The 26,971-nt window shown below is 41.1% G+C and overlaps 2 protein-coding genes across 4 annotated transcripts in view; one reads left to right on the forward strand and one right to left on the reverse strand.

Moving 5' to 3' along the window:
- The window catches only part of VEZT (vezatin, adherens junctions transmembrane protein), an 88,825-nt gene extending 86,298 nt beyond the window's left edge, over window positions 1-2,527 (reverse strand). For both annotated transcript variants that reach the window (XM_077832095.1, XM_077832086.1), the window contains exon 1: window positions 2,466-2,527. In XM_077832095.1, coding sequence (XP_077688221.1) covers window positions 2,466-2,501 — 36 coding nt within the window. In that variant the 5' untranslated portion in view covers window positions 2,502-2,527. The remainder of the gene's footprint in view (window positions 1-2,465) is intronic.
- Window positions 2,528-2,857: 330 nt separating this feature from the next.
- Window positions 2,858-26,971, forward strand: part of FGD6 (FYVE, RhoGEF and PH domain containing 6) — a 102,468-nt gene continuing 78,354 nt past the window's right edge. The window contains exons 1-2 of one of the 2 annotated variants that reach the window (XR_013347765.1): window positions 2,858-3,004; window positions 12,825-15,297. Coding sequence is in view for 1 of the 2 variants with exons in the window: in XM_077832123.1 (XP_077688249.1) it covers window positions 2,992-3,004; window positions 12,825-15,297 (2,486 nt within the window). In the remaining variant the exon portion in view is untranslated. The remainder of the gene's footprint in view (window positions 3,005-12,824; window positions 15,298-26,971) is intronic. The other variant, XM_077832123.1, reaches the window with a different exon arrangement.

Consider the following 26,971-nt stretch of genomic DNA (forward strand, 5'->3'; position numbering starts at 1 on the left):
TTTGCTCCAACCCCTCAGACAGAGACAAACACCTACAAGATCTCTATCAAGCATTCTTACAACTACTATACCCACCTGCTGAAGTGAAGAAACAGATTGATGGAGCCAGAAGAGTACCCAGAAGTCACCTACTACAGGACAGGCCCAACAAGGAAAACAACAGAACGCCACTAGCTGTCACCTTCAGCCCCCAACTAAAACCTCTCCAACACATCATAAAGGATCTACAACCTATCCTGAAAGACGACCCATCGCTCTCACAAATCTTGGGAGACAGGCCAGTGCTTGCCTACAGACAGCTCCCCAACCTTAAGCAAATACTCACCAGCAACCACACACCACACAACAGAACCACTAACCCAGGAACCTATCCTTGCAACAAAGCCCGTTGCCAACTGTGCCCACATATCTATTCAGGGGACACCATCACATCAGCCACACTATCAGAGGCTCGTTCACCTGCACATCTACCAATGTGATATATGCCATCATGTGCCAGCAATGCCCCTCTGCCATGTACATTGGTCAAACTGGACAGTCTCTACGTAGAAGAATAAATGGACACAAATCAGATGTCAAGAATTATAACATTCATAAACCAGTCGGAAAACTCTTCAATCTCTCTGGGCACGCGATTACAGACATGAAAGTTGCGATATTACAACAGAAAAAACTTCAAAACCAGAGTCCAGCGAGAGACTGCTGAATTGGAATTCATTTGCAAATTGGATACAATTAACTTAGGCTTGAATAGAGACTGGGAGTGGCTAAGTCATTATGCAAGGTAACCTATTTCCCCTTGTTTTTTCCTACCCCCATCGCCCAGACGTTCTTGTTAAACCCTGGATTTGTGCTGGAAATGGCCTACCTTGATTATCATACACATTGTAAGGAGAGTGATCACTTTAGATAAGCTATTACCAGCAGGAGAGTGGGGTGGGGGGAGAAAACCTTTTGAAGTGATAAACACCCATTTTTTCACGGTCTGTGTGTATAAAAACATCCTCACTGCATTTTCCACTTTTATGCATCAGATGAAGTGAGCTGTAGCTCACGAAAGCTTATGCTCAAATAAATTGGTTAGTCTCTAAGTACTCCTTTTCTTTTTGCGAATACAGACTAACACGGCTGCTACTCTGAAACCTGTTACAGAACAATGAACCCATTGCCAGTTGGCATTGAAGGGTTCTCAGCATCACAGAGCGAAATGTGTATGCTAGAATATTTAGCTATTGCTTTTGTCATTGAAATGCATCATATATGTTTAACCATTACTTTATAAATATATCAGGTCCACACTAGCTACTGTATCTTAACAGAACTAACATAATATGCAGCTATGTAAATGAAAAGTTTCTAGAGGCCAGACACAAGTTCCACAAATACTACAAAATGCGGAAGAGAAAGTAGCTTTCAGTAGGCGATGTAGATATTACATAGATATAGCATTTACATGGACACTTTTGTAAGAATTATGTTGATTTATAAATAGGATTTATTAGATACAGAGGAGGAGCTCCTGATCCTGCAATTCAGCAGTGCTCCACTGAATTCAACATACACATGTGCTTAGTTTTATTGTGTAGTCCCACTGAAGTCAAGCCTAAGGATGGTATTGTTACTAACCTTACATATATGGTGGATAACGAGTACTTCCTACTTTTTGTAACTGCTGTTGGTGAAGAACTAAATTAATAGATTAGCCTGACCACATACCAATGTGTTTAATTTTAAACAGTATTTTTGTACTTATTTTAAATTATTAAAATATAAAAAACGTACAGCATCAAACAAAAGTGGTCCTACACATAAGTTGCTCAACTTCATAGTTCAAAAGTGATACCATGTGCAGAAGTGATACCATGTGCAGAAGTGATACCATAAACTAAAGGATCTTGCTCTGCTTTCATCTGCTACAGTAGCTCCCAATCTTTTCCAACAACTGTACTACAGCAGTTTCCCAGACTAAGACCTCAGCTACAACAGCAAATTAATTGCATCTCCCATATGATTTTGCAATCTGAATTTATCTAATTAGGGATTTCTAAAACACCAGCCCCTATGGTAGGTGCACTGCTTGTTATCCAAACTGCATGGAGTTAAGGTTTTTCCAAATGGGAGCCTTACAGCTCAACTCCAGACATTAGGTCCTACTGGGCCACTACAACTGCCCACTTCCCAAGTCAGTACCACACACAATGGAGCTCGAGCTGCTCCAGCAAACCCACCTCAGCATCATCCTTCGGCTGCACTACACCTGGTGCACTACAGCCAGAGGTGGTGCCAACCCCTGCCCACCTCCCACGCACTGACCCGGGCGCTGCAGCCGGGCGAGGCCGGCCTGACCATCCCTGGACTGCCCGCCAGTGCCCGCTCGCAGCCCGCAGGCCCATCCCCAGGGGGCCGCCAGCGCAGCCGAAGCCCAGGGAGCCAGGGCCCGGCCCTCGGAGCCGCCTCGCACCCACCTCAAACACCACTTCTTCGTCAAACTCCGGTGTCATCCTTCGCCATGACACCCGCCCCGGGCACTGTGGGAAACCGAGTCCGACCAGCCCTCGGCGACGGCTCCCCACCCGGTCCAGCCCTCGGTCAGAGAAAACTACAACTCCCAGCAGGCAGCGCGGGCGCCCGCTTCCGGGAAGGGAGGGGGCTCTAGGCTGGGCTGCGCTGATTGGCGGAGCCCGTCGAGTTCCCTGTGGCGTGGGGTGGGGCAGGCGAGAACTCGGCTTTTGGAACGTTGCCCGGTGATCCCGCGCTGGGGGCTCGCGGCCGCTAGGGCGCGCTGCTCAGCCCAGACCGCGGCGCAGGGCTGGGAAAGCGGCTGCTGCTCGGGGCTCAGTCGGAGAGGAGCTGCGGGACCTGATGGAGGAGCGGCCGGGGGGCGCCTTGCGGCAGTAGCACGGCGGCACAATGGGCTTGTCCTCTTCAGCTCCGCGGGGGGCTAGGGCTTAAGGGGCGAGGAGGAGGCAAGAGAGGCGCGTGGGTGGCACCATGAGCTCAGCCGGTAGGTGCTCAGGGAAGAGGGGAAAGTTTGGGTGGGGGGGGGTTGCTGGTGACTTTTCTCTCCGCTGCGGAGCGCTGCCTGCCCAGCCCCCGAGGCACAGCCGCGGGATGGGTCTCTGCCCTTCCTTAAAGGGCGCCCAGAGGCAAGGAAACCCCCTCCCCCCGCCCTGTTTCCCCTTTAGTAAGTGCAGCGAGGGGGGTCTGCGCGTTTCCCGAGAAGCCTTTCAGCGTGTCCTGGGCTGGTGGGTCTGTGCAGCCCGCGCCCCCAGGCTGCTGTTGGCTGGCGTCTCTCTCTGGGACGTTACATTCCCCTCGCTGTGCGTGCGACTGACATGGTTGGGAAAGTTTCTTCTGGACTACGGTAGCCAATAGCGCGGCTCTTCTGCCCCTCGACGAGCTTGATTCTGCCTTTGCGCTCCCTGCCTGCTCCCTCCGGCTTGCAAACGCCTCCTTAGCGCGGAGGGAAGCAGGGCTGGGGATTTGTTCCGCTGAAAACGATTCCAAGGGACGCTTCTGTCCTCCCTGTTGCCCGAGAGGACAATAAGGCGTACAGAGGCAAGGCTGTGAGTGGAGATGCTGTTGCCAAGAGAAATCATTCTGTCTTCCTTTGGATTTTCATCTCCTTTGGATAAACCATGCCCTTGGTTCCTGTGGGTGGACCTCAATGAGATCTTGTCCCCATTAAAATGGTCGGACCTATCTTTTCCTTTTGTGGGAAGCCCTGGCTTGCACTGGAAGGAAGGGGAGAAAACTTGCAGCGAGGGGAGGGGGTTATAACAGCTGACCCTTTTTTGTTTGTTTGTTTCCCAACGGAGTGAATGGGGGAGTGTTTTCCCCTCTTTTTCTATTTTATTTTGGTGTCCAGCCTTTTAAAAACACTTTTGCAGTTGTCTTCTAATATTCTGTGGAAGGTTTCCTCTTCTTAGACAACTCACCTCCTAACTTTTTGTCATTGTTACACTTTAACAGTGAATTTTCTTTTGGTTCAAACCCATTGTTTTTAAAACTGATACAGTGTCATTAGAGTCATGTGAGAAAATACTTCTCAGGTAGTGTTTTGTTTTTTCTGCTCTTTGACCTGTTTTTGCTATGATTCGACCCCTCGCTGTCAAAATTAGCCCTTTGATGTTTTGAGAGAGAATCAGCAGAAAAAATGTAGATATTCTGCAGTATCTGTTTGACATCAGCAACAGGGCACAAGATGATCAAAATTAAAAAATAAACACTTATCCTTATTCTCCAGTTACATTGTAGTGACAATTTCATACTTCTCACTTCCTTCAAACTATATACCTCTGTAGTAGAACCCCCATACTTTGAAAAATATTAGTCTACAGAAGATCAACCATCTTTATTGGTCGTATTTATAGTGACATATAATAAAAGCATCTTACTGAGCTCTGGTTATTGTCATTTGTCACCATTAAGAATACTGTGCCCCATGGCAAAACGTCTTTATAACCAGACTAGTTCACTGTAATTTATTTTATTTTTAAAGTGTAAACACACCACCACATTCTTAGATTCTTTTTTCTTGTGGCAAAGCAATTCTAAATATCTATTCTTCACTCTAAAATAAATATTCATCTATATGTTCTGTTATCACTTTGTATAACCTTAACACAGTTGCTAATGTTAATTGACATCTACAGTCAGTTTTACCTCAAGAACTTACCAGTCTTACCAGTATGATCACATATGCAGACATACATAGTGAGGAGCATTCATTACAAACACTTAGCTTGACCTAACCCACATTTGTGTTCTTTTGTTCTATTAAGTATTATTAATTTTATGGCTAAGAAAGATGCGAAGCAAATGCTTGGTTTAAAACAAGAAAGCTTCCTGTATTTTAGTGAGTTACTCAGGGTTTTTTTGGTTGTTTGGTCATATAAAGAAGCATTGTCAGTACTTTTGTTCGCCCATCTGTTAGATTAGCAGGCTTCCTTTCTTGTGCCTGCATGAACCAACATGCATGAGAGCTGTTTTTTCCATTGAATAAAATTGTGTATAAATTATGCTGATGAACTGCTTTATGGAACTTTTTGAAGGCATCAGTTAAATACAATGAAAACCTTAAACAACAAGATGTTTCCTGTGTGGGGGAAAATGTGGTTCTACAGGATCTAATTTAATTCGTGTGTTTAAAATAAACAAAAAAACAAACAAAAAAGCACACGCACACTTAAACAGTAACCAATGTATTGCACTTTTCAGTGTTGCACGAGACGAGCTCTAGCATATAGAACTGCTTAGCTAAACAAAGGCAATCTAATGGTCCTATAGTTAATCATGCCTATTTAAAAATAAAAAACTTATGAACACACATTTCTGCCCTATTTATTGTGTTCCCATTTTTTAATTACTTGTAATACATTGTTTGCCTAATAGATTTCTAAGTGACTCTATTTAGAGCTGGTGAATTAAGAAATAAAGCAGGAGAGTATGTATATTTAACCACTGACTAATGTGTTCAAGTTTCAGAGTAGCAGCCGTGTTAGTCTTTATTCGCAAAAAGAAAAGGAGACTAACCTTAGAGACTAACCAATTTATTTATGCTCAGATAAATTTGTTAGTCTCTAAGGTGCCACAGGTACTCCTTTTCTTAATGTGTTCAAATTACTTAGTAATATTTCTGGGACTAGAGTTCCTTGCCTTGTATTTTTTTCTGAGAGTTAAACAGCTGGGCAAATAAAATAAAATAATTGTATTATGGAGTGCTCATGAGATCAGAGCTTGACTATTGAAGTAAAATTCGATATAGTACTAAGATCCAGAATGCCAGATTGTTTGGCATTGGGAAGCTATTATTCCAAGAGTTTTAGAGATTTGTGACTTTCATGAAGCTGTGCATCAGTGCAGGACCTATCTGCATAGGTCCAAGACGGAGGCTTATAGTTTGTTGTTTAGGAGTCATATTTCTGAGGGCCCGGAGATAGATAAAACACACAACAGGAAAGGGAAGATACAGTATGGGGAATTACTGGTAAGGAGAAGGTAGGAAGGATTCCTGGAAAACTAGTTTTATGGAGGGATTTGGAGGAGGAGAAGTGTGTGTGGGGGGGGGGGGGGGGGGGGAGAATCTGTCTTGGCAAGCACAGGGGGGCTGAGACACAAGGGAGCATGTTGAAAGGTGTGGGGGCTAAAAAAAGCACTAATGTGAAAGGTTTAAGGGGAGTGAAATGGGAGTAGGAGAAACAATATCAGTGTATGTAGGACAAGATTATAAAGGCCTTGGTAGTGAAGATGGGGAGCTTTAACTTGTGGTAACAGACAGGAAATCAACAAAGAGACTTGCGTGTGGGAGGTAGTATTTTTTTTATGTACATTTTTATTTTTTACATAATTTTACACTTAATCCCATAAATATTAAAATAATGTAAATTGTAAATTTAGCTGTCATTCTAGTCACAGTGAGCCTATACTGTTTAAAACTACAGGGCATCATTCAGCTGTTAACAAGCAGTGTTCCCCATTAAACAGTGCTGTGAAGCATATAGAAAATTTGAAATATCAAGATGTCGCCCATTCTTGGTTCAATTTAATGTAAAGAATTTGAGTGTTTTCCTTGGGTATCATTTTAATGCATCTTCAGAATGAAGTAGTTTTGATAGAGAACCCATCCGTATTGATTCTTGTCACTTCTTAATTCTGCCAGGAATAGATTGAAACACCTAGGAAATGCAGGAATAAGTGTCTCTGTGTGTGGACTTCTTCCCTCTGAATGAGGCACTGTATTGTCGGAGGATCTGTGTTTTGGAGGTGGTTTCAACCACTAATAGTCGTTATAGATCTGACTTTTTGTGTGTGTGTGTGTGTGTGTGTGTGTGTGCAAGAGTGGGAATGTAAACCCTGACCACCTGTCCAAATTTCAACTCACATTCTGCCTTTTGAAATACTCAATGCATGTTCAGTTTGCTACTGTACAGGGGTGCTGGAACAATTTTTATAGTGGGGGTGCTGAGAGCCATTGAACCAAACTGTAAACCCTGTATATAATGGAAACCTCACTACAAGCCAGAGGGTGCTGCAGCATCCCCCGCACCTCTAGTTCCAGCACCTATGCTACTGTATTCTTTTTTTGTTTCCAGTACTAAATTGTTTTGGCGTAGTGTTATATGCCATTGAATTTAACTCCAGTGTTGGCTGTATTTCAGTGATGGGTGAAGTGACCCATATATGGTTATCTATTAATTTGTTTATAAAATATTGTGGTTAGTCAGTATTAAAAGAGGCTTTTAAATGATTATTGAAAATTAGTTAAAAACAATAATTTCCTTATTGCAGTGATCACGCTAAAAGTCACGGTTTCTGTTTTACAGATACATGCACTCATGTAGCACGTTGTGCATTTACCAGCAATATCACCTTGCTCACTCAGTCGCTGTTTGGAGTTGTATGTGTATGCTTTGTTTTAAAGGAAACTTGGGTTAATGACACTGTTTCTTCAGCAAAGAATAAATGCTTAAATGTGAATATGCATGTATTTTTTATAGGAGAGGGAAGACACAAGTTGGAAGTTGAGATTGGTTTAATCATGGCAGTGAAAGAGTAGGTGGTTTATTTATTAGCACAGAAACTACCTGCGGCGGCGGAATTGCAGTAGAAAGAAAACCAACATGACTTTTCCTATCAAACTTTATTACTTTTAAGGGCTGAAAGCGTGAGGCCTACAGGATTTAGTGTCCTTTTAACCTTAAAACATGTCAAATCACATTATATTTACTCAGCTTTATCTCAACAAATTCTGACTCAAAGAGCTTGTTAGGTTCTTTAGTCATTTCTCTTATATTCACTTTAAAGTTATCCCAACTTTCCTGTTTTCCTTCAGCAGATCACTAAACAAACTGAAGTTTTTAATTAATGTTTTCCTTTTGGAATTTGTTTAGCTTATTTTATAAAAATCCAGCTGCTAGACAACTAATTTCTTTCATTGCATTTTAAAAGCTACATATGTTATCTTCCGGGATGTTATGACTCACTTCCTATTTTGTTTAGTTTATAACATTTGGACACCTGAAAAATCACAGTCTCTATGTAAGTATAAAACAAAACATGGAGAAAAAACCACTACTGTTTCAGGCTTGGGGGAAAGTAGAAATTAGATCATGTACATAGAACTCTTCTTTTAAATTTTTATTTTAATTTCGCACCTAATTTTCTGTAGGTACAAAATTGATGCTGAAGGTTTATTGGCATAAGTGATTTAAGATATTACTCAGGCTACAATGGCCTTTGTCATTAAAATCACTAGATGGCTTTTAAAATAATTTGGAATCTATGTGGTGACCTAAGTATAATATTAACCTCCATCATAGCCTCTGAGTGCCTCCTAAGTATATATAAATAGAAATAGCAATAATAATTTCTCTTCCTACCTACCTTATAGGAGTTGGAGTATTTCATAGTGAGGTTATTTTATGCTAAATTCTTCCACCCCGGTCATGAAGAGTAGTACATTACTCCAAGAATAGTGCCTAGGGGTTTCAGTAAGTCCACTTGTGGAGTAAAATTCTGTTCTACATAACTAAGGGTGATACAATTGCATTGTTACATAGGCAATTGAAGAACTTCTCTTGAATAAACTAAAGAGATTAAGCTTCTTAAGTCTCTAACTGTAAGGCATCTTTTCCAGATCTCAGATTGTTTTTGTAGCTCTTTTCTGAACCCTTTCCAATTTTTCACCATCCTTTTTTAAAATCTAGACTCTAGAGCGGGATGTGGTGTTCTGCTAACAGTCTGTCTAATGCTCTATGAGGAGGTAATCCCAGCCCCCTACTCCTGCTTGGTATTCTCCTACTTATATATTTGAAGACTGTTTGCCCTCTTAGCTGCAGCATTGCACTGGAAGCTCAAGTACAATTGGTTGTCGATCATAGCCTCCAAGTCCTTTTCAGAGTCACTGCTTTCCAGGATAAAGTACCCCATTTTACAAGTGTGAACTAGATGTATGTCCTTGCATTTGGTGGTGTTAAAAAGTATGCTCTTCAAATGAGACCACCTTACCAAGCAATCTATTTGTTAAATATCTTTTAAATTTTTATTGATGCCTTCACCTTCCCTCTTAACCATGATTTTTTTTAACCAAAGAAGCTTTCTTGCATAACTGTGGCATATTTAAACAATTCCCAGTTATCATTCACATTTTTCTGTTCACATATTTCTTCCAAATTTATTTTTCTCAGAATTATTCTCAGATTTGAGAAATTAACTGCATCAAATATATATGATTTGTTTTATATTCTGTTTGCACATGACAAATGAAATTAGATTGTGATCACTTGCACTTGGACAACTGTCCGTTTTCAGTAATTGATTGATTTATCTTTATTCATCAGAAAGACATCTAATAGAATTAGAATTACCCTGAGTATTTATTGCATTAGAAAGTTATCAGTAATTTTTGGAAATTCCAAAGTTGTTTATCACTAGCAACATGAGATCTTCAGCATGTGTCCCCCAGATGGGAAAATTGGATTATCATTGTGGATTTCATTCTACATGTTATAGATAAATTTTAAGGAGCTGCTTGTTCTGTTCTCTTGTCTGAGTTGGTGGTTTATAGCAGACCCTCCATCCGTACCCAGTCTTGTGATTTATCAGTTAGCACATTGATCCACAAACATTCCTGGTGATGTTCTTTTAAATTGTCAGTAACTCTGAAACAGATAATGATATCTTTAATGTAGAGTTAAAACTCACCTGTTCGCTTCTGCCAATTCTTTCCAAAGCAAGGTGTATCAGTGACTTTAACATTCTAGTCATGTGAATCATCCCACCAGGTTTCAGAAAAGCCAAACATATCAAACTTCTTTTAATAAATGAATATTTCTAACACTACTTTTTTTGTTTATTATCCAGGATTCTAGCATTGTTACCTAGGCAACTGAAGAATTTCTTTTCTTTACCTTAATACTTTGGTTCTTTACATTGTGCTACCTTGAGTTCGAGTTTGATGTTTAAGCATATGTACTGTGTTTACCACCTTAGCATCCTCTCCTGTTGATGCTAGTTGAAAGCCCTCCATGCTACATTAGCTAGTCTGCTACCCAGAAGATTCATTCCTCTTCTGTTGAGTTGTAAATGGACCAAGCCATGCATCCTCCTTGCCCAACAGAAGATGGCTCAATGTTCCACAAAACCAGAGCCCTCTATTTCTCATCACCAATTTCCCTCCATTATTTTCTGCTATCTATCTCACTTGTGGAACAGGAAGAATCCGTGGGAAGATCACTGATACTTTCCTCTCGTTCAGCTCTTGGTGATCTGCAAAGCCTCTTCTGAGGCAGTGTCATTCGTGCCAATGTGTAACATAAGCAACAGATCTTTGCCCCTCATCTTCATAAACCTATCAATGATATATGTTTTGTTCGCTCTGGAAAAATGGTAGTCAGTCCTGCTGTCCTTTTATCCACTGAAGAATGTTTTATCCACCACCTTAACACTGAGTCCCTGGTGAGGATTGTCTATCTTCTTTAGATTTTCTGTGGTCTTCAGTCATGCTTGATGTTTCTAAGGATTGAACTGAGCATCAGTCCTCGGGTGTGAGAGACCCCTGTTTCTTGCCTCCAGCTGAATATTTCAGTGTGTTCTTTGCACTGCTGCACCACATGCTTGTAACTAGTGAATTTCTCTTGGTCCCCTTTTCTCTGGTGGTCTCAAATTGTCCTGCTCCTGGCTCTGTAGACTGTCTAATGTTGCTCTTTCCTCACTGTGTCACAAACTGCCAAGCCTCCTCTCTGTCTTCCTTTCTTTTCAGCTTCCTTGAAACCATTTGGGTCTACGGTGGTGCTACCCAAATCTGGTTGTCCAATGTTTTTTCTGCCCTCCCAGACCTCAAATCTTTTCCTGCAGCACAGCCATCAACTTGCAATTCATGCAGAGGAAGTCACTATTTTCAGGCAGGAAATGGATACAGAAAATGTCACATCCTCTGCAGGTCATAACTGTTCCGTTGCTGGTCATCCTTGTTGTGTATGTAGAGCTGTACGTCTTGAAAATATTCCTACAAACCTTCCTGCAAATTCCTTTAGAAACCCCCCTGCTAGCCTTTCCTCTGCCTATTCTGAGTTCACGTAGCAAATGACTTATGTATTGAGCCTCACAGGTCAGCTTTGACCCCTCGCCAATGGGATGAATAAAATGATTCCTTGCAGCAAGAGGTGCTAAATTTTGGGGCTGAGTAGAGGCAGTCTGGGCTTAGATATAGTGATTCACAGCCCAGAAAAACACATGGCTTTCCTGTTTTTATGGCAGAAGAGTTGTCTGTCTTCCTCTATCTCCTTTAGACTGAGCACTAGCACAGTTTTATAGAAATCCTCCCTCTGAGTCTCTCAGCAGATGGCACTTTCTACTTCTAGGAGCATGACTACACTAGAAAGTTTACAGCGGTGCAGCTGCACTGCTGTAAACTCTCTAATGTAGCTGCTCTAAGCCAATGGGAGAGAGCTCTCCTGGCAGCTTAACTACTCCACCCCTGGCAGTAGCTGTATCAGTGGGAGAAGCTCTCCTGCCGACATAGCACTGTCCACACATGGCTTATGTCGGTGTAACTTACGTCACTATTCACGCGCCTAAGCAACGTAAATTATGCTGACGTAAACTGTAGTATAGACAGAGCCTAACACTCGGTCGTCTTTCTCACTTTTCTACAGTAAGGCAGGGATTATAGTTTAGCATTAAAAATGAAAACACCTCATGGGTTTGCAACAATATTGTAATTTCTAGTCAGTGGGCCAAATGATCTCTTCAGATATGCAGCATGTATGAGCATATGTTACTGAGGCTTTTAAAAAGCATGTACAAGGAAAGTGGAAAATACGCAGTGATGTGTGTTCAATAATGGAGGCAATGTGTAAAGAATTTGCTGCTAAATGAGAAACATTGCAGTTGAATTGCATAAATTACCTTTCTTGCATCAAGATCATTGTGAGAATTGGTTATGATGGGATATCTTTTTAGATTTGTAAATGTCATAAATATTCTCTTGCATGTATTAAAATGTCCCATCAGTGAATACTTAAAAAAAAAAAAAAAAAAAAGTGATTTATAGTAGTGTCAGATGGATCATAAGCCATAATCATGATGACAGCTTCTAATTGATAGAAAATGGCATACCTTGGGATGGAAAATTCAGTAAGACGTGTATCCTCATTGTACTTCTTGGAATGCACTTCACTGCTAGAGAATCAGTTATCATCCAAACTTCACTCTTCAGAACCCAATACTTATAACTGGTTATAGTGGCAGATTGCCATTAGTAGATGTTTCTGCAAAAATAAAGGGGAAAAGGACACGGTCAGGTTAAATAGTTGCATATTAAAGGTGAAGGGGGGTTATTGATTGATTATTGAGGATTATAATAATAGAATTGATATTACAGTAAAATTTTTAGTCTCCTTTAATTTTCACTATTTTATGCTTTTTTTTTTTTTAAAGTACTTTTGTATGATGCTCCACTTAAACTGCAAAACTAGGTTAGTAGACTTCAGTTCTCCTCACACTTCAGCATCTTGGCAAGCAAGAAATTCTTTTTAAGTACTTTCTGAACATTTTTTGATAAACATTTCTAACAGGCTTTAGGTTTTGAAAAACCCTTGTTTTAGAAAAACTAAGTTTTCCTCCCTAAACTACCTGAGTGTTTCTACTAAAAGGAAGAAATGCTGGTATAAAAAAAGTAGGGTAGGGGGTAAAGTGAAGTAGTGTAAATAATTGAATAGTTTAAATTTTATAAAAAGTTGAATCTTTTAAAAGTACTGTAATACAAGATAAGTTGTTTTGTAGGCTCATAATGAGTAAAATTTTTGTTTTTTCCTTTCTAGAAATTAAGAAGCCACCAGTGGCCCCAAAACCAAAATTTGTGGTAGGACACAAGGCATCACCTCCCCCTGTTGCACCTAAGCCAGATGTTGTGTTTGCTGGAGTTATACAAACAACAAAGAAAACTAAACCAGCGATAGCACCAAAACCAAAGGTTTTCAAGAGTTCATCTGTTCCTGAAGTTAGACCACCATCATCTTTAAGAAAAAGCACAAAAAGCCTAGAAGAACACAAAGGAGATTCTTCTGAAACTGTAGACCACCTGAATTATAAAAATGGAGACTCCACAGAAAACACTGAGGATACCACTTACATTATACCAATGTGTTCTTGCAATTTTGAATGCATTCATAAGCTTGGAAATGGGGAGAACACATGTAAAACTCAAATAATTTTTGAACACTTAGAGAACTTAGAGAATATCAAGATAGGTGAACAAATTACACCATCTATAAAAGGTGGGACAATACAGGAGAGTCATACTGAAAAAGTGGCAAATAGAAATCGGGTAGTTTTAAAGGCCAGCCTTCTGGAAGGGACACTCAAAGATGTTCTAACACAAAGTGTATTCCCTAATAGTAGCTCTTTGAGGCACAAGTGTCCAGATAAACTTGAAAGGGATGATAGTAGTAGTTCTAACAATGAAGTTAAAATAGAGTGTACAGATCTTGTGCAGTTATCTGGTTCTGAGGAAGCTACAGGCAAGCCACAAAATAACCACAATAGGAGAGATGCTGATGAAATCCACATGTCTGAAACTTGTTTCAGTCTGACTGAAAGTAGCCACAATTGCTATTGCTCCTTGGACCAAGAAACCCTGGAAGATGTCAATGTAAATAGTGATAGTACATTTGCAGGTGGAATCTGTATGAAAGGAGATGATGTTAAAACATCACCTTCCTCTGGAGCATGTTCAGCACCCATCTCAAAAGTGCATCCAGTTCCAAAACCGAGAAAGCTGCGTGCTGCGTGTCTAGTCCGTCAAGATGGTATGGATACTTCTGGGGAAGGAACAAGAGAACCAATTAATTCAAAGTGTGATTTTGCTGGATCTTCTGAGCACATCTTTAATAAAAAAACAGCAAAAATTAATGTTCTTGGTCAGAGTGTTTCATATAATGATCATCCAGAAAAAGTGCATCAGACTAATCCGTTTGAGATTCCTCAAAATCTTGCTGAGAAAATACACTGGGTCAAGGACTCTACTGATACCGAAGAATCAGCCTCACAGAATATCTTGCCTCAACTTCTGCAAGAAGCTTCTTTCATGACAGAAAATGTTGAACGTTCCTTGGACGAAGACCTTAATTTAACAAGTCCTGCAGATGAAATGATAGACGACACTAGTATATTAGCTGCTGTGGACAAAAGGACTAGTTTTATACAAAGCAGTACTCTGTCCATGAGTTTGCCTAAGCAACTAAAATTGACTTGCAATCAGCACTTGCCTGCCTCCAGTAGCCTTGATGTTTCTGCTCAGAAACCAGAAGATAAAGAGATTCATGTAAAAGATGAAAGTTCACCAAGGATTGTTCCTAAAAAACCTCAAAGACACAGCTTGCCTGCTGCTGGACTGCTGAAAAAAGCTGCATCAGAGGAGCTTGTTGAAAAAAGTTCTTATGTTTCCAATGAAGATAAAAAAACAGAAAATGTTCTGGAAAGAACTCGTTTAAGGCATATATCGGCCAAAGAACAAGGTACGTCACCTTACGGTGACATGCCAAAACGTTCTTCAGAGAAACCTGTCTGGAAGTTACCTCATCCTATCCTGCCATTTTCAGGCAATCCAGAATCGTTAAAAACTGCCACCATTGCCACAAACTCTGAACTTTCAACTGCTGTGATCAAGCCTAGAGCTAAATCTCTATCTTCTGTGGATATGGAAAGAACAGACAAGCCTTGCAAAGACAGTCAGAAGAAAAATACTTTAAAGAAATTTCTCAACATTAAATTGTCTGTTTGCATAATGAAAAGTGACTTCCAGAAATTTTTTTCCAAAGGCAGCCAGTCCATGGATGCTGCCATAGCTAGTCTTTCCACTGGGGAAGGGAATGGTATTGGTAACAACTGGAAAGTAACATCCCTAGCAAGCGAAAGGAAAACTAAATCTGCCAAGGCACGTTCTGCAGAAATAAGTAGCCCAGCATCACAAAAGAAAAGACAGAGACATAGGAGTCAGCAGGATATACCAAACAGTCAAAGATTAGAGTCTTCAGATGAACAAATATTCTCAGGGAAGCAGTTGTCACAAACACACTTGAATTCTCTTACAAGCGATTATCCACCAGAATATGAGAATGTGCGCCACTATGAAGAAATTCCAGAGTATGAAAACTTGCCTTTTATTCTGTCTTCTGATAAAAATCCATGTTTTGAATGGCAGAATTCCAGCAGTATGGTGGAAGACCGTGACACAAATGTATATGAGGTGGAAGAACCAGATGACGCTACAAGCAGCCATTCAAGACATGGCAGGTAATCTAGGAGGAAAGTGTGTGTAAAATAGATACAGCTCTGTGTGCTGGGTACAGACAAATTGTTGTTTGTTGTTGTTTTTGGATGGTGAATTTAGGAAATATGCTTGTTTTATTATGTGTTGGCAAAACAATCTAATACCCCTATGTATTTTCACCCATATATGTTAATTTAGTAGCAATTTGTGACCCAGAAGGACTTTTTCTTGGTGAAATAACTCTTGGATCTACTTGCAGAATTTAGTATCAAGGAAAAGGCAAATTTTTATCATTCCCAATGTCTAATCAGACTTAAAGATAAATACTTTGCTTTGGAATTTAGAGTATTCTTAAACTGGAATTGATGGTAATATCTAACTGTTGCTTGTATTCAATCTGGAAAAGCTCCTGTAAATAAAGACCAAGTCCCAGAGTGAACTTGCTTAAATGCTCTAAGCGAAGCAGTCCAATGGAAAGCTCTCTGTGTGATGGACAGCGCTTAAAGATAGGCTTTGGTGACTTTTAATAATAAAGGTGGACTTTTGTAGCGTTTTAGGGTTTGGTAAATGCATGTTCAGATTTTGAATGGAATATGTAGTTATTTGTAGCTCAGTGCCCAGCAAGCTACTTTTTGCAATTCCTTGCACTATAGTTTTGTAATGTGATCCTTACTGAGATGAACTGCAGGGCTGGTGTATGGACCAAACTCTGTGAAGACAATCACAACTGCTCTTATTTTACATGTAGAGTACAAAGGCTTTGAAATTTTTTTTTATGCATCTCACCAGTGTGAGAACTTATGTTTTGCAATGAGATACTTGTTGTAAAGGGGGAGAAAATATTTGAAATGGCATCCTTATAACTGTAAGCAGAGTCAGAATGAGCTCCACCCTGACATCTGGTGGTGAGGTGTGGCAAGTTGTGGAAAAGAACTTCAGGGGCCGATCTCATTTGCATAGGCACACCCACCCTGCCTAGAATGAGGCCATAGCTGCCCAGATGATCACTTTGGCTGCTGTGGGATCCCCAGTGTCTCTGTTATTAGGGCAGGAAGAATAAATTGTTATTACCCTGATTATGGGAATCAAGGACAGTGGAACTGTACTTGGCCTTTTGTTATGATGGAGGGACTCGCCATCAACTAAGTAGCACTCGCTAGGCAACGGACATGGGTTCCAAAACTCTGTGAATTGAGAGAGGTTGGAGACAGGTATTAGTACCTGGTGGAGTGGGCCCCTTTGTGAGGTCCTGAAACATTAATTGCACCTCTGTCTCTCTCCACTGCGGAATGTCAGAGGTAATTTTGGGTCTGTTAAGAGTCTAGCTACAGGTACTGTGCTGAGTTCACTTTGGCCTTATGGTGCACCAGCACTAAGGCTCCCTCTACTACAAGCTGAAATCACTGAGCACTGTGTCAAATAGTGGGGAGCCTGAAGATCTAGAGCGTAGCGGAGCTGTTTGTGGATGGGCTGGTGGAGCAGTTCATGGGACGGTGGGAGCCACTTGTGTGACATGGAGTGGAGCAGCTTGTGGAGCGGATCTGAGTGAAGCCCTGTGGAGCTGCGGGACAGTCAGCTTCAGGTTGCGTAAGGTGCCCCTTACCTCTCTTTCCTCCCCCCCCACCCCCAACACACATTTTTACCCAGACTGGGGAGTAACACTCTGCAGATGAACTTTTGAACTCTGGGGCTGGACTTTTTGGACTTTGAGTGATTTTTGGATTGCTGGACTCAAGAGACATTTGGGTTGTGGGACTCAAGAACCCGAGGGAAAGGACATGGCCCAATTTGCTGGGGTGGGTCTTCACTCATGGTTTGGTTGATGAACCCTAGTTGTGGTGTTTTCCCAATTTAATGCTGATGTCGTTTACCTCATGTTATTAAAAATTCTCTGCTACACCGAGACTCTGTGCTTGCAAGAGGGGAAGTATTGCCTCTCTGAGGCACCCAGGGGTGTGTGTAAGATTTTCCCAGGTCACTGGATGGGGACTCGAGCCCGTTTTGCGTTTGCTTTGATGAGAGGGAACTCCTGTGTATTGAACCCGGCCCTTGCTACTATCAACTCGGCCTGGCAGAAGGGTTACATAACATTTTTAGGAAGTAAAAACTTGTATATTGAATTACTTTTCATCTACATCAAGTTACTTGCCTTTGTAGGAAGGTAGGAGTCTTTTTATTGTGGGAAGTAGTCTCATTAAGCTTCATAATGTTGAATGTGACATCTTACGCATTTACCCTCACGTATTGGTCTTATGAACTGTGTACAGTATTATTTTTGTTGTTGACTGAAGTATAGTGCTTGCTTCTGTGCTTGGCATAGTTTCCTTTTAGATGTTAGATTAGAACCAGAGTTATTTGTTGTTGTATTTCATTGTCACTTAGTCTTTCTGTGGTATTCCTGAATAGTTGAAGACTTTGAAAAGGAGAGCAGCGTAACACTTCCAAGCAGGCTAATACCCTGGATTACATAAACCTAGTATATTGCATGTGCACTTGCCCCTTTCTATTAGACCACTTTCCCTGAAATTTCCATAGCCTGGCATTTGAGATTTGTTAGTAGCAATCCTTTTTATAATTTAAAACTGCAGTGCAAAAGAAATTGTACTTTGAAACACAGCCTCTAGGTTGAAAGGGCTGTACCTCAAACATTACTACTAAAGCACATATACAACCTAACCACAGGAACTCAAGGCTTGATGTACCTGAATAGATTATGGGTCAATTTAGTCCTATGTGCTGTCAACAGTATCCAGTTTCATGTGCTCTAGAGGAAGGCCTAAAATCTTCATAACAGTGGTGCCCACGCTTTTCTTGTTGCACCCCTTACCGGTAATGGACTCTGTCTGCTCGCTTCCCCCCCGGCCTCTCTCTCTCCACCCCCCCTCCCCCCCCCCCCCGCATTACTGCACAGTTGGCTCAGCGAAGGAGCTTGGGCTGATGACGGAGCTGGGGTTGAACTGGGGATGGGGGAGGAGCTGGGGCTAGAGGTGGAGCTGGCCTGGGGGTGGAGAGGGAATGAGGGCAGAGCTGGGCTGGGGGTGGAGTAGGGGGCAGCATGGAGCTGCAGCTGGAGCTGGCCTGGTGGCAGTGTGGAGCTGGGGCTGGGCTGAAGATGGAGTTGGACTGAGTGGCACTCCTTCCCTGCCCCCTGTGGGAGTTGGCCCATGTCCTCCTCCCGAATGTTCCTCTGTACCCCCCATATGGGGGCATGACCCACGGTTTGAGGACTACTGCTTTATAATGTACCCAATGGTACTATATCATGTGAGAAATTTTTTCCTGATCCCATTATGCCCAAACCATGAGAATTAATAGCTCTTGCAATTTTATCCTAATTCAGATGACAGATTACATTGAGGCACTTTCTCCTCTTTCGGTAACCTTCTAGGAGGAAATTAAAGATCCAGTGGCCATCTTGGAAGATGAGTGCTGTAGTTAGGCTATTTAAGAGGAGAGCTGCTTTCTCAGTAAAATATTCTGGAGTGGGATTTTGGCCTATCTTCACTCCCACTGAAGTGAGTTGGCATGAGTGGGAGTGGAGTTAAGTTCATTACACCCTTAGCGTCCCAAAAATGTGTGAGAACCACTGAATTCATATTGTATGCTGTGTTTTACCTATACAGTTAACACATTACTGGTGTCAAACTCGCTCACTTCTCTGAAATGTTCTGTGGGATACCCTGAGACAGGAAAGTAATGAATAGAACTAATAAATGAAGATAACTTGACTTTGGATCTTCTGTCATGGGAACAATACCGAAAATCTAATTCCAAGAGCAAGAGTCTTTAATATAGATCATTGGTTTTCAGACAAATAAATCAGGACAAAAGATTTTAAATAGGGTAAAGAAGGTGAATGTGTTAACTTCTTGTTTTGTTGAGTTTTAGGGCATTTCATTTTTTGTTTAATTAAAATATAATGAGAGAAGAATGGTGACTGGGAAGGAGAGGGACAGAAATTGTATTTCTAAATGCATGCCAAGTTTTAAATTATCATAATTACCAGGAGACAGTGTAAGCAAGGAATGAAGTAATTGCCTATTTTCTAAGAAGTGAGCGTTCAGGTTTGAAGCATTACTAAAAGCTAGTGCCTTTTATGCATCTCCAAAGTTCCACAGCAACATTTCTTTTGACACTACCATAGGAGATGTGTAACAACAGCTCAGTTACTTCAAAGTAATAGCACTTATTTGTGTTTCTCTTAGTGAATGACAAAAATCATAAATATTTTTCTTTCTCCTTTTTATAGTAACAAACGTTTACCAAAAAGAGGGCAAAAACTTCACTGGAAACAAGTTGAAATTGAGTGGAAATTTGCAAACAGTCTCTAAACAAACTAAAGATGCAAACAGAAATTAAGTATGACTTAAAGCATATGTGATATGACAAAAGGCACAGACTTAAACTTTCGTGCATCTTTGGGGACCCCTTTTATTATTATTTATTATTATTATTTGCAGTTGCAAAGCTGCTGTCTTGTATTTCAGACTCAGTTATTCTGCTCCTCCAGCTTTTCGTGGATTAATATACTATGTTTCCTGAATATGTTGGCAATGTTTCCTCTGAGCTTCAGCAACCATACGTGATTGCTAATTGATTTTGTTTGAATGTAGAGCTGCCTGTAATTGTTAGCATAATTTCTGATTGCATTACTCCTTGAAACACATTGCCTGCTAGGAGGATTTTTCTTTGAGAGATACTTTCAGCGCTCTACATGAGTACAACTACATAGTTTCCTTTTTATTTTTTCCAGTGACCTGATTTAGAATTATTGTTTGGAAAACCAGAAAGTATGCTGAAGTATAAATAAATGAACATGAAGTTAAGAAACAGAACTGATTAGGAATTTTAAAACTGTGTGTTGTTGACGGAATCCTGAGGTTAGATGCCTTCTCATGGAAACTTTACCAAAATGTTGTGTACTGGATATTGCCTACTTGGGGGTTGAAATCTGTCTTTGTGGTTAAACTCCATCTTTGGTATGTTCTTGTGTTCACTATGGGCTTGATTCTGCGACCATTATTTGTGCTGAGTGGCCTGTATGGACTACTCACATGAACAACAGGGACTACATAACATCAGTGAGGGTTGCAGGGTTAGGCCCAGAGATAAATGTTAATTTGATGGTCGGCTGTCATGAATAGGCCGTCATCACAGGTGGACAAAGCAGGCTTCCCTGAGAAGCTGGCTATATAGGATAATGTCTCCTAAACAGATTTGCATTGTCTATGCTAAGTTCTTATTAGGAGAACTTTGAAATGTGGCTTTTTTGAACAGCTTTCCAGTATTTTTAAGAAGTTTCAGATATCTGAGATTTCTTGTTTGCTGGGCTCTGGAAAGATGCTCTTGCTTATCCTATTGTAAAACCAAAGAAAATGCTGTACAGTAGAACCTCAAAGATACAAACACCAGAGTTACAGATTTATGGTCAACTGGAACCAGAAGGAATCAGGCAGCAGCACAGACAAATAAATAAATACATTAAAAAAACAACCCCACCCCTCTCCAGCAAATATTGTACTGCCTTCGGGGTTTGGGGAGGACTCAGGGCTCCAGATAGGGGTGGGGGCTTCTGCCCCTCGGGAGCATCAGGGCTTTAGCTGTGGGTGGGAGCACTGCAGCTTGGGGCTTCAGCCCTGTGGCTGCGCTCCCAGTTTTAGTCTCGTGAGGGGCAACTCTGTTCCTCAATGGGCCAGCCGTGGCCCAACCCAGTGCATGCATGCTGCCTTGGGAGCCACCGCTTCAGGGCCAGGCGACAGGCTGCCACTTCCCCCCCTTGCCAGCGGTAACCAGACTTTTAGTGTCTGGTCAATATATCTGACCAGACACTGCCCAATTCCTTTTTTGACTGGATTCTCTAGTCAAAAACCAGACACCTGGCAACCCTAGCGGGGCACCAGGGCTCAAGGCTTCAGCCCCATGACTCTGCTCCCGGTTTCAGCCCTGACTACCCTCTTTCCGCCCTCCCCCCGTCTCACTCGGAGCTCTATCCCCCCCACACATACCCTGCGGCTGTAGCCCCAAACCCTCCCCTCTCCTCCCCGTGGCTGAAGTCTCATAACTTCTTGTTCAGAGTTATGGAACATTTCAGAGTTACGGACAACCTCCGTTCCCGAGGTGTCCATAACTGAGGTTCTACTGTATAATGTAACTAAGGGCCAGATGCGTGGATTTCACCTGCTTTTGTTTCTTTTAAAAAAAAGGTCACTGTTTTGTGATTAGTTCTTCTGGAGAATGTGTGTTAGGGAAAATAGAGAGGGGCCCTCTACATCCTTGACTGCTTTACAGACCCTCTGTCTTAATTTTCCCCCTTCTTCCTTACCCATCCTTGATATAAGCCTGTTTTTTGCCACTCTTCCGTGTTGAACAGTACCATGCTCCACAAGTAATCCCATGAAAACCAATGGGACTACTTGCTGAATAGGGAACTAGCCATCATAATAAAGGGTAGCAGAATGATCTTTATTTCCCATCCTCAAGTCTTCTCCGTCCCCATTCCCTCAACGTTTTGAAACTGTTATCCTTTTGCCTTTGCAGCTTATGAATGCCACTTCTTTGACTTTGCTAGTCACGCCTTTGACTAGTTAAAGTGCAAATCTGTTCTCAGTGGTAGCTGATGACAGAACAAGGAATAATGGTCTCAAGTTGCAGTGGGGGAGGTTTAGGTTGGATATTAGGAAAAACGTTTTCACTAGGAGGGTGGTGAAGCACTGGAATTCGTTACCTAGGGAGGTGGTGGAATCTCCTTCCTTAGATATTTTTAAGGTCAGGCTTGACAAAGCCCTGGCTGGGATGATTTAGTTGGGGATTGGTCCTGCTTTGAGCAGGGGGTTGGACTAGATGACCTCCTGAGGTCCCTTCCAACCCTGATATTCTATGATTCTATGATATCTACTCTATTCCTTTCTATATGCTGAATACAAAGAAGTCTCAGCACACCCAGCTCTAGCGAGCTAGGAAGTTGGGTTGGAGAATGGAAACTGTAGCCAGTGCCATTCTGTGCAACCATGCAGAAGGTCTGTGCCACCACACTGACACAGTTTGATAGTTTATGAACAGTAATGTGTTAAATTTTGTAATGAAATATATATAATTAGCTGGTTGTAAAATTAGAGACCAACATTAAGATCAATGTAAGACTCACTACAAATGTTGTTAACACTCAACAGTGTTAGTCTCTGGGCCAAAATGTGAGCAAGCAGGAACTGGGTTTGTACAGAATGCTGGGATTGTGCTGCTTTTCTGAAGGTGCCCCCTTTGGGGACAGATTCAGTCAAGACGCTTGGGTCTAGTTACTCTTCTACATCATATGCATTTGTGCTCTGAATAGTTATTTTAAAACACTTTGTGGGATGTAGCATATGAAAGGCATTTTAAGTAGACAATCATTTGTTTGGGAAAATCATGTTTCTCTTTTGGAGGACTCTTGATGCGAATCCTTGTCACTTTGCTTTACTTTCCCTAAACATTTGTTTTCTGTAATATAAAGGGACACTGTCACGTAGTTCAGGTCCATAATTTAACTCACTGTATGATTTGGCATAAAGTGGCCCCATCATTTAAAATATTTAAAATCATCACTCTGGTGCATAGGTATTCACTCCACCATTTGGATTGCTCTTGTTCTAAGTAATACTAGCTGTGGTGCCATCCAACAGCATCACTTTCTACCCATAGACTGCTTTTGTAGACAGCAACAATTTAGCAACTGTGCCATTCTAGTTGGTCTTCTCAGTGCTACAAGGATATTCCTGTCCGTCCTCCCAAAGCAATGGCTCTGACCTGTCAGGCTGGATGCATGCTGGCCAAAGAGCAGCCTTGCATGGCAGAGGCTCCACCTGACTCCCAACCCTTACCTCCCCCAATTAAGGTCACACTTCAGAGCAGCTGGGGTAGGACTTTACTGCCTTCAGTATAAAGCAAAACACAACTTTAATAAACTCAATCTTTTAACATTTTTTTCACCTGAGGAGATTCTCCAAACAAAGAGACTCAGTGACAAGTTAGTAGACACCCCCCTCCACTCCACCGCAGCCCACCCCCCCATTATGGTTTGCATATATTTTCACCTGCTTCCTCAGCAACATCTACTGCACTCCACATGCTGAAAAAGAATGAGCAGTGTGGTTCTAATATGCTGCATTGCAAAACTAATGATCTTTCAGAAAAATCTGATGTTCTGTCACTGTTTCACATGGAGTAATATCGCATATTATGGTGTTCTTGCTTGCCCACTGCACACTCTCACTGAGTTTGATTCACTTCTTCTTTAGGAAGCTGGAGAAAGCAGGCAAAAAAGGCAGAATTTCAGATCTGTGCAGTATGACCAGAACCACTCTCTGAATTTTTTTATTCTTTTTAAATAATCAAAATATACTTTGAAAGGCTGTCATGCTAATTATTTTATGATCAAATTTTTTAGTTATAGTTCATAAAGGCCCCAGTGCTTTACAAATACAGATAGACACCACCTTTGCCTCAGAGGGTTTACAACACACTGTCTAGCCATCTGCATGCCCCTAGATCAATGATTCTCATCTTTGTCTGTATTGGAGTCTCCCCATATTAGCGTCATGGGAAGGGCAGCATGGTTGTGACCGCCAGGTTAAGAATCTCAGTTGCAGATTTAAGTTTAGCCCTTCTAGTAATTAATCCTTATATCCAGATCAGATTTCAACATTGTAAAATTCTTTAAAGCCAGCAGGATATAACCAAGAGGCTTATGGGTCAAAAAAAAATTTTAACCTTAAAATTAATTATAATCTGCTGTTGGAAAATTCTGCAAATTGTGATGTGCAGTTAATTTTAAAAGGTCTGATTTTTGGTGACTACTACAAAATCATTGCCGCATCTGTTAACTTAAAATTCTTCTCAGAGTAACAAACAAGGAAGTAAATGGAAAGGCATCCCGTTTAGCCCTGTTCGAATTTTCTCTAAGTATAAGACAGCCTCTTGTACTCCCTGTTAAACCTTCATAATAGAATTTCAAATTCTGGAAATTTGATCTCTTGAAGGGTAACAGATGCAGTCTTTCCCTCTTTTGTGTTAAACCCTATTCCCTTGCTTTTCACTTTTTCTTCATTTGAGCGTTCTTTCTACATCCATCCATCTTGTCATGTTAAGGGAAGGACCAACTAGGGTTCTTTATTCTGACTTTCTCCACCATGACTTCCTGTTTCAGACCCACCAATAGTGGTGTACTTAGTAAATCAAATGTCTTCCAACTTAATGCAGAAGAGCACTATAACATAAATATGGAGCGGAAAGTCGGACATGAAATGAGAATTGATGAAAGACTCATTTACATGGCTTGACAACAGCCTTTTCCTGAAGGTTATTTTCAGCATTGGCTCAGGAAATGTATTCCTAAAACTCTTTGATACGTTTCTTTAGGTCTTACTATGGCAAACATTTCACCTTATCTAATCGTTTGTATTATGTATGTGAAATAAAAAAACATTTGAGTTGGATTTTGACATAAAAATACATTTTTGAAGTGTTAGGAAAGAGTAAGGCCAAAATTTTGACTTAAAATGTAATTTTGTTCATATTTTAATTCAGTACATTTTAGTCTCTCTGTCTGCATGCAGAAATTACCAGTTATTATAGTTGTACTTGATTATGCACATCTAACTACAGTATTACAATATTGTACATATTTGTACTTTAAAATATACATAACAAATACAATGCAGCAAGGAACACATTTGTCTTGTCGGTTTGAATTCTGATGTTCATTTTTTATGAGCCCCTGATTTGTTTATGAAAGTTTTAAGCTTTTTCCTTAAAATGGGAGCTAACCTCGGTGTGTGTGAAAATGCAAAATGGTATAAAGCTTCCAAAATCTTTATCGGGCAATGAAAGGAATTTTACCCAAACTAATACCTTGATAGCAGTCCAATCTGATCCATGTGGGCAGACCGCTCCAAGTGTGTGGAGCCCAACTTTCTTCTGTGGTTTCCTCGTGGGAACCCTTATGCTGATCAGAAAAAGCATCTACTTTTCTCCCCTTCAGTGTGTCTCTAATGTGTATAAAAAGCGGGGGAGAGGAGAGCATGAGTAGGTCCAACATTATGAGAAATAACTGAGTTGTTTTTAGTGGTCCATGTGTTTGGCTTGAGCCAAAGTGTGTCTCATCAAGTATCTTTGTGTGCCACTCAGGGAGCTATGTCAGCTGATACTTGTACAAACAGCACTGCTTTTAAGAGTTAAGTCACTCCATGTTTGTCTTCGATTTAATTAATTATTCTTTTCAGTACTATTCAGCTATTTCTTTTGTTGGCTATTGTCCGAAATGTAAAAGTTCAGAGAGCCGCAGATTTAAGGTTACTTCCAAACTATGTGTCACATTTCTTGAAGGGAGATGATATATAAAAATAGTGATCCATAAACACAGAATAGTTTTCGTGGTTTCGTTTTTTGGGACTTGGGTTAATTCTTATTTCAGAGGATGAGGAGTTAAGCACCAGGCCTTCATGATACCCTTGATGCAGTAAAGTAGCTTTTATGTTTTAAGTATACATTGTTAAGAGCTCATGTTCTCATTTCGTATGGTTTCGTTCCCTATCTGAAGGTGTTGTGCTTGAGATTTCAGCACAGACTGTTACAACCTTCTAAAATTCTACCTACAGTGAGTAACTTGTTTGGTTTGTTTTTTAGCTGGCTGGCTAGTAAAATACTACTTTTTTCCTTGGTGTCAGTTATCGTAAAGGACAGGCAAATATATTTTTTGTATTGGGCTGGTAAATTTTCACGACAATTCAGAAAAGCTGGTGTGTTAGTGTACTTCTAAACTGCAACTAGGAGCCTGCCTCCTTGCCTGGGTAGACAGACTCATGCTAGCACCACTCAAGCGAGTGCACTAAAAATTAGTGGTGTGGCTGGTGGCTTAGGCTAGCCACGTGAGCTTAGAAACAAGCCGCTGCCCATGCTGCAATGACCATACAGCAATGTTAGCACACTAGCTCGAGCAGAACTGGCTTGAGTGTGTCTGCACTGTGAAGCACACTGCTAGCTGCAGTGTAGACATACCCATAGGTGGTAAAATCATGGTTTTAAGTTAGCTCTGTGCTTTAGAGGTCTTGTTTTTTGCTCTTGAGTTTCTAGTTGCGTTTTTTTCCCCCCTTCCTCCTCTAAGGTCTTCTTCTTTTTTAGGGGTCTGTGACCTCTGACATAAGAAATGTTGATATGCAATGAGTTTCTATCTGTACAAAACTAGAACGAATCTTCATACACCTGTTATTAGCAAGGAAGGCAAAAATACCAGTACTTCAATACTTCTCACAGAGACCTCTCTGCCTTTAACACCAAATGGGGGGTCCCTGTTGGCCACAGTCACCTATGGTAGTAGGAAAGCCCCTGCTTGCTTCAAGAGGCGAGGTAGTGGACTCCCTAACAGATAGCTTCATATGGATGGCCCCAAAGTAGTGGAGGTATTTATTAATTCTAATAGGAGACAGCCACACTGCAAGGGTCCCTCCAGGAGAAGTGTGCCTGGAGATGGCCTTTAACTGGCCCTAGTGAGGGGAAGATCTGGGTATGGAGGATCTACGCTCTGTGCAGGTCTGGAGGCAATGATATAGGTCACTCTCTATTTTGTCATTGCATATTGAATTTCTGGTAATCATGCTTGATGTTGCTTCAGCCATATCATGTCAGATATGCACATTGTAACATGCATATATTTTGGCATGCTTC

This window comes from Eretmochelys imbricata, chromosome 1, assembly GCF_965152235.1.
Source record: "Eretmochelys imbricata isolate rEreImb1 chromosome 1, rEreImb1.hap1, whole genome shotgun sequence".
NCBI classification, from domain to species: domain Eukaryota; kingdom Metazoa; phylum Chordata; order Testudines; family Cheloniidae; genus Eretmochelys; species Eretmochelys imbricata.